This window comes from Leptosomus discolor, chromosome 5 (genome assembly GCF_034619465.1).
Source record: "Leptosomus discolor isolate bLepDis1 chromosome 5, bLepDis1.hap2, whole genome shotgun sequence".
In the NCBI taxonomy this organism is placed as follows: Eukaryota; Metazoa; Chordata; class Aves; order Leptosomiformes; family Leptosomidae; genus Leptosomus; species Leptosomus discolor.
The window spans coordinates 24723264-24737614 of NC_141395.1; the positions used below are offsets into that span (position 1 = coordinate 24723264).

At 42.2% G+C, this 14351-nt stretch overlaps 1 protein-coding gene across 1 annotated transcript; it reads right to left on the reverse strand.

The window, feature by feature from the left end:
* Window positions 1-3129: 3129 nt before the first annotated feature.
* On the reverse strand, window positions 3130-6583 carry ATP5MC3 (ATP synthase membrane subunit c locus 3). Its single transcript, XM_086465374.1, has 5 exons — window positions 6548-6583; window positions 6386-6463; window positions 5320-5397; window positions 4756-4949; window positions 3130-3376 (listed from the first exon to the last, which is right to left on the reverse strand). Exons 2-5 carry the CDS (start codon window positions 6422-6424, stop codon window positions 3262-3264), a joined length of 426 nt encoding a protein of 141 aa, XP_086321500.1. The 5' UTR covers window positions 6425-6463; window positions 6548-6583; the 3' UTR covers window positions 3130-3261.
* Window positions 6584-14351: the final 7768 nt, after the last annotated feature.

The following is a 14351-nucleotide window of genomic DNA, read 5'->3' on the forward strand; positions in this document are numbered from 1 at the left end:
TTTCAGTGGTTTAGCTCTACCAGCACATGGCAGCATCAGTCCTGAACCTGAACAAAAAACTGAACTGCAAGTTACTTGCCTTTCTTCAGTCTGAAATTGGTGCAAAAAAAAACATAAACGGAGAAAAAGCAGAAAAAGAAGAAGCAGGATGGAAAGGATGAATCACTTTTACCTGCAGCAATAACTTCAGAGCCTAATTGGTAACATGAACATTTCCTTCATCGTACATCAGCGTAACACGTGCGCACATTACTTTCAGAGGTGGAATGTATTGGGACAGCAGGCAGAACAGTTATCCAGAGACAATGAAGACCTCTGCTTCAGCTGGCTTCATCTTCAACAATGAAGCATGAACACAGCCTTTGCACCTGGAGAACCTACAATATGAATTTTCACCAGTTGACAATCTCTTAAGGTCTGCATGGTTCAGGTCAGAAGAAACTTGGAAAAAGGTTTCAGGAAAGTGAAGCCTACATTATCACCTCATGGAACTTTCTATCAGCTTTCTCTGACCTATGAAAAAGATTTCTTGACGTAAACTCTTACAGAGAAGATCAAGAGTCCTTGATCTACTGCTGCCCAATCACTGCAGAGAGGCTGGCTGTTTTTTTGGGCATAAACATTATTTAATCGCTTACACATTTATAGTTGCCTCTTTTGTGAGCATTTTAGGAAAACAGAGTATTTTTTGTCTTTGTAAAACCACTCAAATTGAGCAAGCTGTTAGTGCTCAAATAATCACTGCAACTAAGCTGTTTTTCAAGAACAAGGAAAATAGATGAACAGAGAAAGCAAGTCAATGTGTCCTGTGATCATTCAGATGTGAAAATCTACCCATCACTCATTGACTCTAAGCCCTTTATTGTCTATAGGGAAGATAATCCTGTGTGAAGGTTTGTTGCCATGTTTTGTGAGTCCTTGATTAGTCTTTACCTGTGACACCAAGATCCGATTCCTTCAAGACTGCCATAACCAAATAGCAATTTGGCTTGGATTTGGCCCATGTTCCCCAGTCTAAGGGAGAGTTAAAAGGTAACAAGCTTGGGGAGATGCTACTACTGAAACAGACAGGCTTCACATCCATATACAGGGTCACCCGAGATGTCTGCTGCCTTTCAGACAAGGCTGATCATATGGAAAAGGGTAGATATTGACAGCATGAACCACATGGGAAAAGATGGGATACAAATCCAGAAATCATTATTCAAGCCTCATTCAAGTAACTTATGGTGACTCAGGTGGCTTACTTACTGAGGTCAATAGCTTAGCCAGACCTTCCTTCTACACCAAACACAATTACAACTCAGCAGAACCATTTCATATGCAAACAAGTTTTTAAGTACAATTAACAGAGCTGGAGCTAGACTTGACCAAGCAAGTTTGAAGATCCTTGTTTGGCCAAATCCCAGTGATACGGAAATCTGTCACTTGAATTAAGTCAGTCCACTAGACTAGTCCATGATATTAGGAAGTACGGATTGCTACCTCAAAGGCCTGCAGAGATGTCTACAGTACCAAAAGAGCAGAACAAAGTTCGTCACCTACCAGAAGGATAGGAGTACACAGATGAGCTTTAAGCCTACAATTCTAGTAATCATGATCTACCTTTCACCCAGGGCAAATGCACTGTATGTCAGCTCTGTAACAGAAGAGCTTACAAGAATGGGTAATAGGAAGTTTGTAAAAATAAACACTGAGCGTACACATACCATATGTAGGATAGCTGCAGTATGCTTTACCTCCTACACCTCTCTTACCCCAAAAAAACGCACTTTCAGACCTAGTCATGTAAGGCACTACTAATACAGTGCTAAGCTGAATATTTAAAGATGCTGTATATTCTACACTCCTAATCCTCATATATATAAAAGGACGCTCTCTGTATTTATACAGTAACTTTTAATTCTTTTGAGGTGACTATTTTCTCCTAAGAACGTATGGGGAAAGTAACTTATCATGCTAGATTCAAGTTAGGCTACATGAATTATAGAATCATTCAGGTTGGAAATGACGCTCAAGAGTCCAGCTACTAAGCTAACACTGCCAAGTCCACCACTAAACCATGTCTCTTACGAACATGTTTGGCATTTGAATTCAGATGAAAACAAAGTCTTACCTGCACCTTGCTCTGATCTGAGAGCCACTAGTCATTTTTCCATTTCCCTATGGATAGGCTGCTTACAGCAAAAAGTTGCCCAGATTTAATTCAGTAATTACCCATTTAACAGCAAGATGACAAAGCTTCTAGCAAGCTTGCTCACATTCCTCCTAAGTTCAGCTTATTATTTGTCAAATGATCAGATTATTTAATAGTCTAAATAAAGTTTGAGATGCTACCAACCCCACCAGATTAGTATATAGTAGCACACAGTATGTTGCTGTAAGTGTAGACAACACTGTAAAGGCATTTAGATTGTTAGACAGATACGGTGAGAAGCAATGCTTGATACTGCAGATACTTTGTTAATACAAACGCCAAATACTTTGATCCTACCGCTCTTAAAAGAATGAGAGATAATGCAAGGCTGACTTTACAAAAGTAGTAAGGTGGAAATTCTCCCTTTTAACTAGGTGATGCCAAGAATGCCGTAACTAAGAGTATAGTATCAGTGTGCCAAAATTAAACGCCTTGGACCAACCTAAAGCAGTCGTTTAGTTCAATTGTGATACTGGTCAGAATCAAGTGGAAAATTTACCATGGTGATTTTATACTGTAACTGAAAACTGACACAAAGAGAACTTTCTTTCCATTGTTTGTGGATTTGTGTTTAGCTCCTTCTATCAAGAGGTGCCAGAATACCTTACGTGCCAGCTAGCCCGAGGAAAAAAAAAATTGCACACAGCAACAGCTCTGGGTAAGTTTGAAACACAAGTGAAGGAACAAAGCCAGCAGCGTAGCCTCTTGCATTTCATCTGTGTATCCTTTGATCTTTCAAAGATATGCCACATTAATTTTAACAAACAAGCTACGTGCCCATATATATTAACAGATAAAATGTTTGACTGGAAGTCATTGTTTGAAGGGTCCTATGCAATATATCATTAGCAGGAGAAATCCATGGTGACCGAATGACAAGATGCTGTCTTCCAGACATCCTAGTGAGAAAGATAATAAATGCAGGCAACGGGTTGACAGTTAAAGTTGTTATCTTTAATGAAATGACTTTGGAAATAGCATCAATTTCCATGACACCAACATTTTGGGAGTCCCATAAAATGCAGAGTTACATTCCAATGCCTGTATTACAGGCAGATTTCCTTTCACATGGCAAATAGGATCAAGAAAGCAACCATCAGACAGAAGAGACCCATAGCTTCAGACAGGGCGAATCCCAGGATAGCATATGAGAACAGCTGCTGCTTCAGAGAAGGATTTCTAGAAGAAAGCGAAGGTGTAAGACCTTTTTATCTTTGCAATTAAGATGTTTTTCACAGAGTTTAATGCATCTGACAGATTCAGAACCTCAGACTTCCTTGCCACAGATTCCATAACAGGAAAATCCAATAAATCCAAACAGAAGTAATTTTTAGCAGGGATTTCACTGAAGACAAATGAGTTGGCAACTAAGACTAGATTCAGGTTATGCAGATTGTATATGAGCACATTGTGACTACATTCACATATGCTTTTGAATTTGACTTCTCTGCGTCCTCCCATGTAGGACCTATCAGCCCTATGCTTTATAAATTTACTTCTCATCTGTGACATTAGAACTATATTCCAAGGAAGTTTATATGCATAACATTTCAAGTAATCTCAGACAAATCTGGGAACTGAAACTGCCTAGAGCAAAAAAAAAAAAAGAAATACACAGCAGTTTGTTGCAAAAATGCAATTAGTTATCCCTACAAGTGTGTGGGAGAGAAAAAACCTTCAACATAATACTATGAAGTAATGTTCTACAACCCCTCATTGACACGTTCACGCCAAATTCAAAAAAGGAGACATTTTTGTACTGAAAACACTTAATGTTTCTTCAAATGGAAAAGTGAACTTCCTTGTCTTCAGTAGGGCTTAAAAACCTTTATTTAGAAATAGGATTTAATAATTAAGTCTTAACTGCTTGAAAGAGTAATGAAGAACATAAAGCCTTCAGTAAAGTTTTTTTTGATACATGTATCAGTTTTGCTCTTCCATGATACCATGTGAACTAGTCCTACTACAGGACCAATGTAAACTTATCTGGAAGAAGTCCATCCCTACTATAAAATCTCCAGGTCCACCCCCTTCAGATTTCTAGAAGGAATGATTACTCATTCGATAAAGTAATTACATATTCTAGGATACAAAGCTGAATGTGTTAGAAAACTGAATTTCTAAACAATAATCCTGACTACAAAGTCTAAAGCACACAAATGCACGTTACTTATTACTGGTTTTCATACGGTTTCTCTTTAGGACTTCTCTCCTCCCATGGCAAAATATCCAGGCTAGATTTTTCATTCAGTTCTGAACCAAATACTGAACACTGGACCTCAGCCACAGAAACACTGACCAAGCCTATTGGTCTCATTTCTTTCATGTCTATTCTCCAGGCAGAGCGTACAGAGTTCTGAATTTAACAATAGAGCCATCCTGATGAATATACTGCAGTTTCATATGATTCTATTTAGCCATGATTATCATTAATAGTAATTATAAACAGGATATATTACAGTGCCATCATCCTTACTACAACTTAGCTTATCTGGGGGTGCTGTCTCAAGATACAGAGCTTTCCAATTGCATGCAGATGTAAGACAGAGATCGATTACCTGGCATAACCAATGATTAGACTACCGAAGACTGTTCCAATACCAGCACCAGAACCAGCCACACCTACTGTGGCAGCACCAGCACCAATAAATTTGGCAGCAGTGTCAATGTCCCTGCTGATAGCACTAGTCTGGAATTCTCTAAGTGCTAGTCGGGAGACAGTATTTTGGGCCCCATTAAGCGTTGAGTTGCCCTAAGAAAACAAAACATAAACAAGCATTATATTCAGACACAAACCATTTTCTATAACCACTTTGATAGTGTTACTCTGCAGCTCTACAAGATTTTTTAGATCCAAAGTTTAGTTCCTCTTCCAAGTGACAAGACTATAACTAAGAGTTAAAACCTTCAGAATGTTACCTGTTCCACCTGAAAGCAATCAACTTTAAATGTGAAAGACTTCTCAGGGGAAAGGACAACACAGCAACAAGTATTATTTGGTGTTTGACTTAAAGCAAGTTTCACACTATAGGTACTTGAGTTAGTACAAATGAACTCTAGATTGAGGACATTTAGGCTCACCAGGTAATTTAGGAAGATACAGAATTTTGTTTATAAGGTACCTCTCCATTCTTGACCTCTGGCCTAGACAACACAGATGCCGAAATTGGTCTGTACAAGACTCTTGATCCAGCACGGATCTGCAAAAGGAGGAAAAAAGCTATAAAACCCCAAACATTTGATTGCAGCAGTTCCCATACAATAGTCTGTAAGACTGTAAGACTATTATCTACTAAGCCATTTGTCTCACTTGAAAGACAGCAATCTTTGCATAGCTGCATATACAACAAATGACACAGAAGCAAACACTGCCGTGAAATTTGATAGCACCGTTTTCAGGAGATGTTATTGTGAATAGCTCCATCATTCAGTGAACTTGTACGTGCATTATACTGACAGAAAATGTAGCGAAACAGCAACAAAGAAGCCAGATAGGCCAGCAGGCAGCGACAGACATTTCAAAATGAAAAAATTAAAGCAATCAAAATGAATTCTGGAGTCGTTAAATGCACAGACATAACCCAGATTTTCAAATCTAGAGAGGCATAAATGAATGAATCCTCTTTCACAAGCGGCCTGCATGTGTCCTTGGGCTTCCAGCAGTCTAAGGTCATACCGGCTCTTACACAAAGCTCTTCCTGCAGTAGAAACCGGTGCATACGCCATGCAAAACGAGACGTTCTGCAGGCTAGAGAGAACATTTTCAAGCAGAAAAGTCCCTTGCCTCTGCAAGGGCAAAAAATCCCGGTCTCGCCTAGGCCAAGCAACAGGCTGGAGTTTGACCTACAGGAAGGTGCAGAGAGCACCAGGCCCAAGAGCTTTTCGCTGCGCTGCCCTCCCCCTTCACCGCTGCTGTGCGAAGGCCCCTCACCTTGGCAGAGGGCCCTAGCCCACACCAAGGAGGCGGGAAGGAGAACCCGGCCCTGCCGCAGCTCGGCCCCCCTCCTCACCCTTCACACTTGGGCGGGCAGCCCTCGCTACGGGCTCGTCCTAGGCACCTGCCGTGAGGCTCAGAGGCCCGCCCGCTCCCCGGACGCCCCGTGACCGCCACCGTCCCCGCTGCGGCCCGGGACACACCCAGCGAAGAGGCCCAGGCGCCCCCCGCGGGCCCGGGCGCCCCCCACTCACCAGGGAGGGCGAGGAAGCGAGCTTGGCGCAAGCGAACATTTTAGCGGACGGCGTCCCGGGGGCCACAATCCGGTGTCTCTGCGGAGAGAGGAAGAGGGTGAAGGAGCCGCGGCGGCGGGCGGGGGCGACGATGGGGACGGATGGCGACACACCGCCACTCACCGCTCCGGCTGCCGCACCTCAGAGCCAACGGGCCGGGATGTCTCTGCGCAGGCGCGGTGGTGCTGTCGGCGAGCGCCCGGATGTATCGCGGCGGAAGGGGGCGGGGCGCGGCGCCAAGGTCACTTTGTACCGACCCTGTTGGCTGCGACGGGGGGCGCACAGTGCAGCCGCTCACCTCGCCGCGGGGCCACGCCGGCGGTGGCGGCCGGGCTGTGGCGAGAGGTGGGAGCGGGGCTGGCAAGCTGGCAGTTGGGGCTGCTAGCCAGAGCTGCGCACCACGCAGTGGACCCAGCCCAGCGGCCCGCGTTTGGGGGCGGCGTGGGCTGGCGGCCCGCGGGAGGGGAGGGGAGGGGAGGGGAGGGGAGGGGAGGGGAGCGGAGCGGAGCGGAGCGGAGCGGAGCGGAGCGGAGCGGAGCGGAGCGGAGCGGGGTGGGGTGGGGTGGGTGAGGTGGCTTCGCCCCGGCGGGGCAGCCGTTCGGGGCGTGCCGAAAGCCCGGGGCGGGGAGAGCGTTCGAGAGCAGCGCCGCGTTCCGGTGAGGGGCAGGAGGCGTGGTGGCAGCGCAGCGTGTCACTGGCGGGGAGCCGGCGGGGCGGGGAGGCTTGCCCGGGGAGGCTTGCCCGGGCCGCGGAGGAAGGCAGGGCGAGCTCCCGTGTCCGGGGACGTCGCTGCGTGGCTGGAGCTGCTGCTGCTGCCGGGGCGCGGGGCGTTCACAGGCTGCAAAACGTACCCGAAACTCCTCGGGTCCCAACGGGGCACGGTTCGCAGGCAAAAAGAGAGGGCACGACCAAGAACACGTGTTCCAAAAGCCCGCTATTTCATCAGTCGTTCTTGCGTGAGGGGCGAGTTCACACCCAAGTAGCGAAAAAATAATTTTTAATCAAGTTTAATGGAAACAAGATTATCATGACTGAGCTGAGCGTGTGTTTCCAAGATTACTGCTTTAATCACTTGGGTGTTCTTCCATGTTTTTCACTTGATATGGGGGATCATTATTTTAATGGTCATTTACTAGTGTTAGTAGTATTAGTGCCAACTAGGAAAAATGCAGAAAAATCCACATTTTGGGTAAAACACGCGGAAACATATTTAAGTTGTTGCAAAATTTTTGATACAACCTGTGTCATAAAAATAAATTCTAAAATGGTCTGTGTGCTACAAACTGCCTGCAAAGGAATGAGTATAAGGATACGTGCACAGTATTTAGGGGTGGGAACATAGCACAGTCTCTTAGGAGACAGCTCTTGGCCTCCTGTAAGCTTACATGAACTATTGATGTTGCTGTCACTGATTAAACCACGGGTGCCACACAGCTGAGACATACTCCATATCAGCAACTTGGAACACCCACCAACAAACATGATCAATAGGCACTTTCAACAGCTGCATTCTAATGCTAACAACAACGTTGCTTTCATAACCTACAATGCTGTGACTTCTGATCCTTGGGTATGGTGGAGTTGTGCTCAGTTGTAGGGCCTACGGTGAGAGAGAACAGTACAGTTTGAATTTCCCAGCTTTCTGCTTGCTGCCTCAAATCCAACAGCCAGCTGGCTTTGGTTCTGCTGTGTATCCAGAGTCTTAGTAATAGAGTGGTAAAAAGGAAGTCTATAAAGGCCAGCAAAAGAAGTTGTAAGTTGCCCACTTTTTCTTTACTTTTTTTTCTTTTCACGTCTTACACCCATTGCTTGGGAACTGAGGTGAATGGGCAGGTCTGCAGTGCCTGTTGAGTTGTTCTTCCATAGACAAATACCGAGTAAGAATTAAGTATCAATGACAAAACCCTTTAATTGTTAGGCAGAACTTTTCACTTCAAAAAGAATTTCAGTCTACATGCTGTTGTGGTAACAAGTGTTTCTAGCACCATAATAGATGTGGAATTGACTTCACTGTAAGTCGTTGCTGTATGTCAACGTACAAAGGGCCGTATTTATGAAGCAGCGTGCTTCCCTTAGGAAGTGTAGCAGCAAGCAGGCCATTCACAACAAAGAAATTTGCTTGTTCATGGAAGGAAGCATAACAGTTAGAGACATGTTTTCTTCTTGGGAACATAGTGGTGTGGGCCTCCAGGCACGAAATGGATCTTCCACAGTGCTCCTGAGTGGAGAAGAAAGAGGGCATTACACTCTTGTATATGCAGAGAGAGAAGTCACACGGATTCAAAAAGGTCTTTATTTCTTTATTTTCTTCTTTCACAAAGAAAGTGCCCTCTTCTGTTACGATTCTCACCCTGGAATGTTTTGCAAAAATTGCATTTGCAAGCTATTTAGTCTGAACAAAGTCAAACCCACCAACCCACCGTTAAACACTTGTTTATTGTTGCTTCTAAGGCATAACGGCTGGTATGTTTTACATGCAACTCAGCCGTTGCTTTCAGGAGGAGTTAGAAGAGCAATTACTGACCTCTGGGGACCATATTTGATTTAATTCAAGCGGATTTTGATAAAAAAATACATCTGTTAATCTCACACTGTTTCCTATCTGCTTGACCTGCTGCTCTGTTCCTAAGGAAATACACCGGTGCACTAAAGAGCAGTGTTTACTAGTTGCTCACCACATTTCTGAAAGTCTATTCTACTTGGAATTTTCTCTTAGACTCCCAAAATCTCTTAGAAGTGATTCCTGGTTTTCCAGCTGTCTCTCCCAGACAGGACCAGTTTTGCATGTGGCCAGTAGCCAAGGCTGCCAGAGGAGGTTTCCTCACCATTTTGCTTCTGGCAAAGAAGATACAGTGCAGCTGTTTGAGCAGTACATGGTGCCTGAAGAGCCAGTCCACTTCTCTCCCACAGCTCCCTGCTGCTGAGCCAGGTTTATGGCATGGCAGTAGGAACAGCAAGTGACCACTAGCTGTGGTTCACTAGTGTGGCCTTCTCCTTTCCCAGAAGGGAAAGGGGAAGATCACCCCAGATTTCCCAAGCCTTCTGAAGAATCCCCCTGAAACCATAAATATTGTCCCAGTCATTTTTTTTCTTATTTTTAGAAGAGCAACAGTCTGTTTCATCACCACTGCCAAGCAGCTCGCTTCCTAGGTACACCACATAATGGATTGGTCCTGCAGTGGCACGCAGTTTCGCTTTGCAACCCTGAAATGAATTGGTGACTACAGGTTTCAGGCTCTGGTTGTTACAACACATGAGTATCAGCAGAACAGACATTGCATACAAAAGGCATTTTCTCTCAAAGAGATCTAGCAGGCCTTGTATCTGTTCAGTGTGCCATCCAGAAAGCCTGTAATAAGGAAACTGGGCACAGTACCTGTAAACTGGCATGTCTGCCTGGTAGATATGGGTTGGTCTTCCTCCAGGTGCAGACTGGTTCAACTGAACAAGTAAAATCCTGTACAATGCTGAATAAGTATGCCCAGAGTGCTTTGCACCAAAGGATCTGTCAGAATTCAACATCTATTATTAATAACTTGTAAAAGATGAATGAATGTTCTGTATTTGCTGCAGGATAAATCTTGGCTGGTCAGGAGAAATCCCATTGTCCAAAGCCTAAATAAAAAGTACTCCTAGATCGAAACCTATTCCTTCACGTTAAACTTTATCTCCCAGCAGAGGATTATTAACTCAAAACATGTCACACGCTTACACTAGTCCTTTTTAAAAATCTGTCTTGAAGAAGAGATGTGTCTGGAAAACCATTATATTCCAATAACTCTTAATTGTTGGAAGAGCCCCAAAGGATGAAATTGGATCAAAGGCTTCCTGAGATTGTCCTAATGTTTGTGAAATGTTTTAAAACATACAGTGGCATTATTACCTCAGGGTTAGCTCTCTAGAACTTCCAGATTTATGATGTACTTTGCAGAGCATTGATTGATATTGATTTACAAAGTCAGGGGTTTTCAGTGTTTTTCACAGCTTGGGCCATGTTTCAGTCTGAAAAGTATCTTGCACTCCTGTGTCTTCCATTCACAACTGTGTTGTTGAATCTACCCATTTAGGCCTGCATAGGTCCTGTCAGATAACTGGAGCAATGGCTTGTGGAAAGAAGGTATATAGAGCAGAATTAATATGCTTCAGAATATTTAAACCAACTTAGCTTTGGGAAGAAGGAATGAAGCTGTTACTAGATGGCTCTGCTTTAAGTAGGAATTCTCTTGGTAACACACTCCTAGTACCTGTTCACCTTATTGATTACTACTAGCTGGCAGATCTTGACATAAGTAATGTTGAGAGTTTTAATTGCTGAATTGGCTGGTTTGGAAGTGATGCTTTATGATCAAAAGCAGGTGATAAAGCTTTTTCTCATCATTGTAAACTTCTCCTTTACAGGGGAAAGAGAGAATCTGTTTCTTGAGTGATCTTTGTCCCCCAGAGTACTTACCCAAGCTGCTTTTTGCTAAAATTAGGGGCTTTTTAGTCTCAACAGCTCCTTTTAGTAGAGAGGTGAAAGCAATTAATAAAGCAGGGCTGTAGAGCATTCTGCTTAACAGTCCATTGATTATTTTAACACCTGAGTCCTAGAAAGAGGTGGCATAAACCGCAAACATCATACCATGTTCATACTTAGCAAGATTCTGGAAGTATGCTAATACTGTTGAGATCGTTGGTGTAATTTGAATTAAAAAATCGTTATAATCCTTGTCATGTCATTTTTGGGTCTCCAAGGAGGCTTGCCAGAAAAGACTTGGTAGAGCTGCTCACGGTCTGGGTAACAAGCCTTACTGTCCAGCATTCAGGTTCTGCTGGTTAGCTTCATGATGCTGTACAACAATGTAAATATGTAAAAATACAACCACCCTTTTGTAAAAACCAGCATGTCACAAGGTGGAAGATGATCCTGTATTTTTAAAATTCATTTTAGATCTCAGCAAAAATTATAAATTGTCTAAAAATTTCTGATTCCATATTTTAATGTAATATTTATTTGTATTTACAGTAGAACGCAAAGTGAAAGGAAATGTTAGGTTTATTAATAGTCTCACTTCATGCTTCACATATGTTACACCGCGTGTGTGAGGATCACCACATTCAGGGTGAGCTTTCATGTATTTAAAATCACTGTGTATCTACTCAGTATTTTTTGGAAACTGATTTTTGAGGAAAAGCAGTAATAAACCAATCCACTGGTGTTTAATCAAAGTAATTTTTATAAATACACAGAAAATTAAGAATGTTTGGAATGAAAGTACCTCTTCATGTACTTCACCTCTTTAGAACATAAACTCTCTTAACTAATGTGTCTTACTCAGATTACTCCTATATTTCCCAAGGCTGTGTTGCAAAAGCAGCTGATACGCGAAACGGTCAGTTGACTGGATAACACACACATAGATTTCTAGTTTACAGCATATCACTGAATTAAATGAAAATAAATTCTGCAATGTTTTTTATTCCTACTAATAGTATTAAACACAGAAATTTTTTATTATTTTATTATTATTATGTATTTTTTAACAGAAAACAAAGTTCAGCTGTAAGTTGACACTATTAACTGCACTGGTTAGAACACAATGTCAGCGACCCAATTGTAACACCTTTCATATGATACACACTTTCTGATAAAACACAAATCCAGACAAGAGCACAGACAGCCAAGACTTTGGCCACATTAGAGCCAGTGTTTCCAAAAGTATCCACAAATTCTGGTTGCTAAAGTTGAAGAAACCCAAAATGAAGGGATGTTTTGTTACTGGGCTGTTCTGAAAGTACAGGCTTTTTGTGAAGGGGGAATTGCAGCACCAGATTCTTAGTTTTTATACAATATTACCTAAGCTATTTTTGTTAATTTTTTGTTGTTGTTGTTCTTCCTGTTTCTCAGAATCATGTGAATGATCCCAGTAAAGTCTTTCTGGGCAATATATTTTGGCTATTCACAATCTGACAAGAGAAATGAGAAAGGTAGCTGTTCAGTGCTCAAAAAACATAGGAATTACTAATTCCCATGTGGAGATTAAGTTAGTGTTTTGGATAACTAATCCGTTATGGCTATTTGTGCTATGTAAAGAGCAAAAGCAGGATACATATGTATCTGCCAGGATTGTGGCAGAAGGATATCATCTTCCTCCACTCTCTCCACAGAGAGTATAGTTCCAGTTTATAATCCCTGGTGGGAGGGGAGATGGGACTGTAAACCCATTAATACATGCAAGATTCATTTGCTTAATTGTAAATGACGTACCTTGCAACTATGAGTTTAAATTCTCGTATACTTGTAAATTGCTTTGGGATGACCGCCTGAAAGGCACTGTGTAAATGAAGAACATTCATTATCATCTGAAAGCTCTTCAGTCTGAACCACTTAGCAGAAAACCTGTGGAATCATCTTGACTCCGATGTGCACGTTGTGCCCTCTAGGACTTGGTGCCAGTCTGAATCCAGAGAAAAAGTTGTTTTAATTCAACTGACTACTGACACGCTTTGTGTAGATCAGATGAGCTATTTTTAAATTACTATAATTAAATTTGCACATAGTTACAAAAAAGATCGTATATTCTTATATTCTGTACCTAAAACTCTGGACAGCCTGCCGTTTCTAAATTCTTGGAAAGGACTCTGTCCCTAATATTTGGACTTGATGAACAAACTGGTTCTCTGGCATGCCTGCATTCACTCCCATCTGTCATGCTGGCATTGCTCCCACTCGGAATTATCTATGCCAATTTCAACAGGGCATAGGTGCTAACCAAACATGGTTTTAGAGGGACAGATTTCATAACACAGCAAGTGCCATCTCTTTTGCCAGGAGATCCTGCTGTTTGCAGATAATTCCAGCTTAAGGCCACATGCTTCATTACATGGGTTCACATCTGTAGATGCTTGTGGGCATTATTAAAAAAAAAAAAAAAATCAACAAATGTCTACTGTATTTCTCTTTCAGTTTGGCTCAGTGCTTGGAATTTTGCATGTGGAGAATGAATGCTCTGCACCTTGTTAACAGGCAAGAGCCATAGGCTGTTATATGCTCTGAGCAGTCTTAACAGGTTTCTGCATCAAAGCTGGGGCAACAAACTGCAGAAGTTTACCAGAGCTGCTTTTTCGGGTGGCCTTTGGTTGCTTTGTGTCTGTGGTATATTCTGAGGAGAGAATGGTAGAGCATTGGCTTTTTGCATCACAGCTTTTGCCTTTCCAGATTGTGAACAGATTTGTGTATAATGCATATTCAACCCCCACCCAATTGAACAGCAGCATATATGTACAGCAACATTAAAACTGCTTACTAAACATAATATTCTATATAATGCTCTATATAAGATACAAAAATACTATAATAATATAGATATAGCATTAGTGTCACATTAGTATTTTATAGCTGCACTTGACTCCTGTTTTGCCCCACTGAACAGGTTACTTGTGTTAGCAGAATTACTCTGTACTGTATAAGGCTTGAAACAGCTTAGGAAAGAGCAAAACCTGTTCATGAGCCTCACCTGGACAGTCGACTATGATCAAATTTAAAATATAATTTTGCGGTTAAGCAAAAGACTATTTTGCCCAGAACATTTCTCCAAAAAGAGTATTTGAAATAAAATAAGATTCAGAGCAGGTAATTTCCAGCCATACATTTCCAGTCACGATTACTGTCTTTTAGATACTTTACTGTTCAGCCAGGATCTGTGGAAAAGACACCAAAAAACTCAACCCCCCCTCGAGACCTGTAGTGTTTTTGCAGTAGCACGCTCGCAGTATAGCCCTAGGAAAGACTATGTTCACGTCCTGCATACAAATGTATTTTTGCAAATCGTGAGAGATTTTCAGTTGTTTTCTTTACTAGCAAAGCACCTAAGGCTGTTTTTAATTGTGTTTTACATCTCCCTGAAAGAGTGTTAAATTTAAGAATGTGCAGAAGAGTCAAATTTTT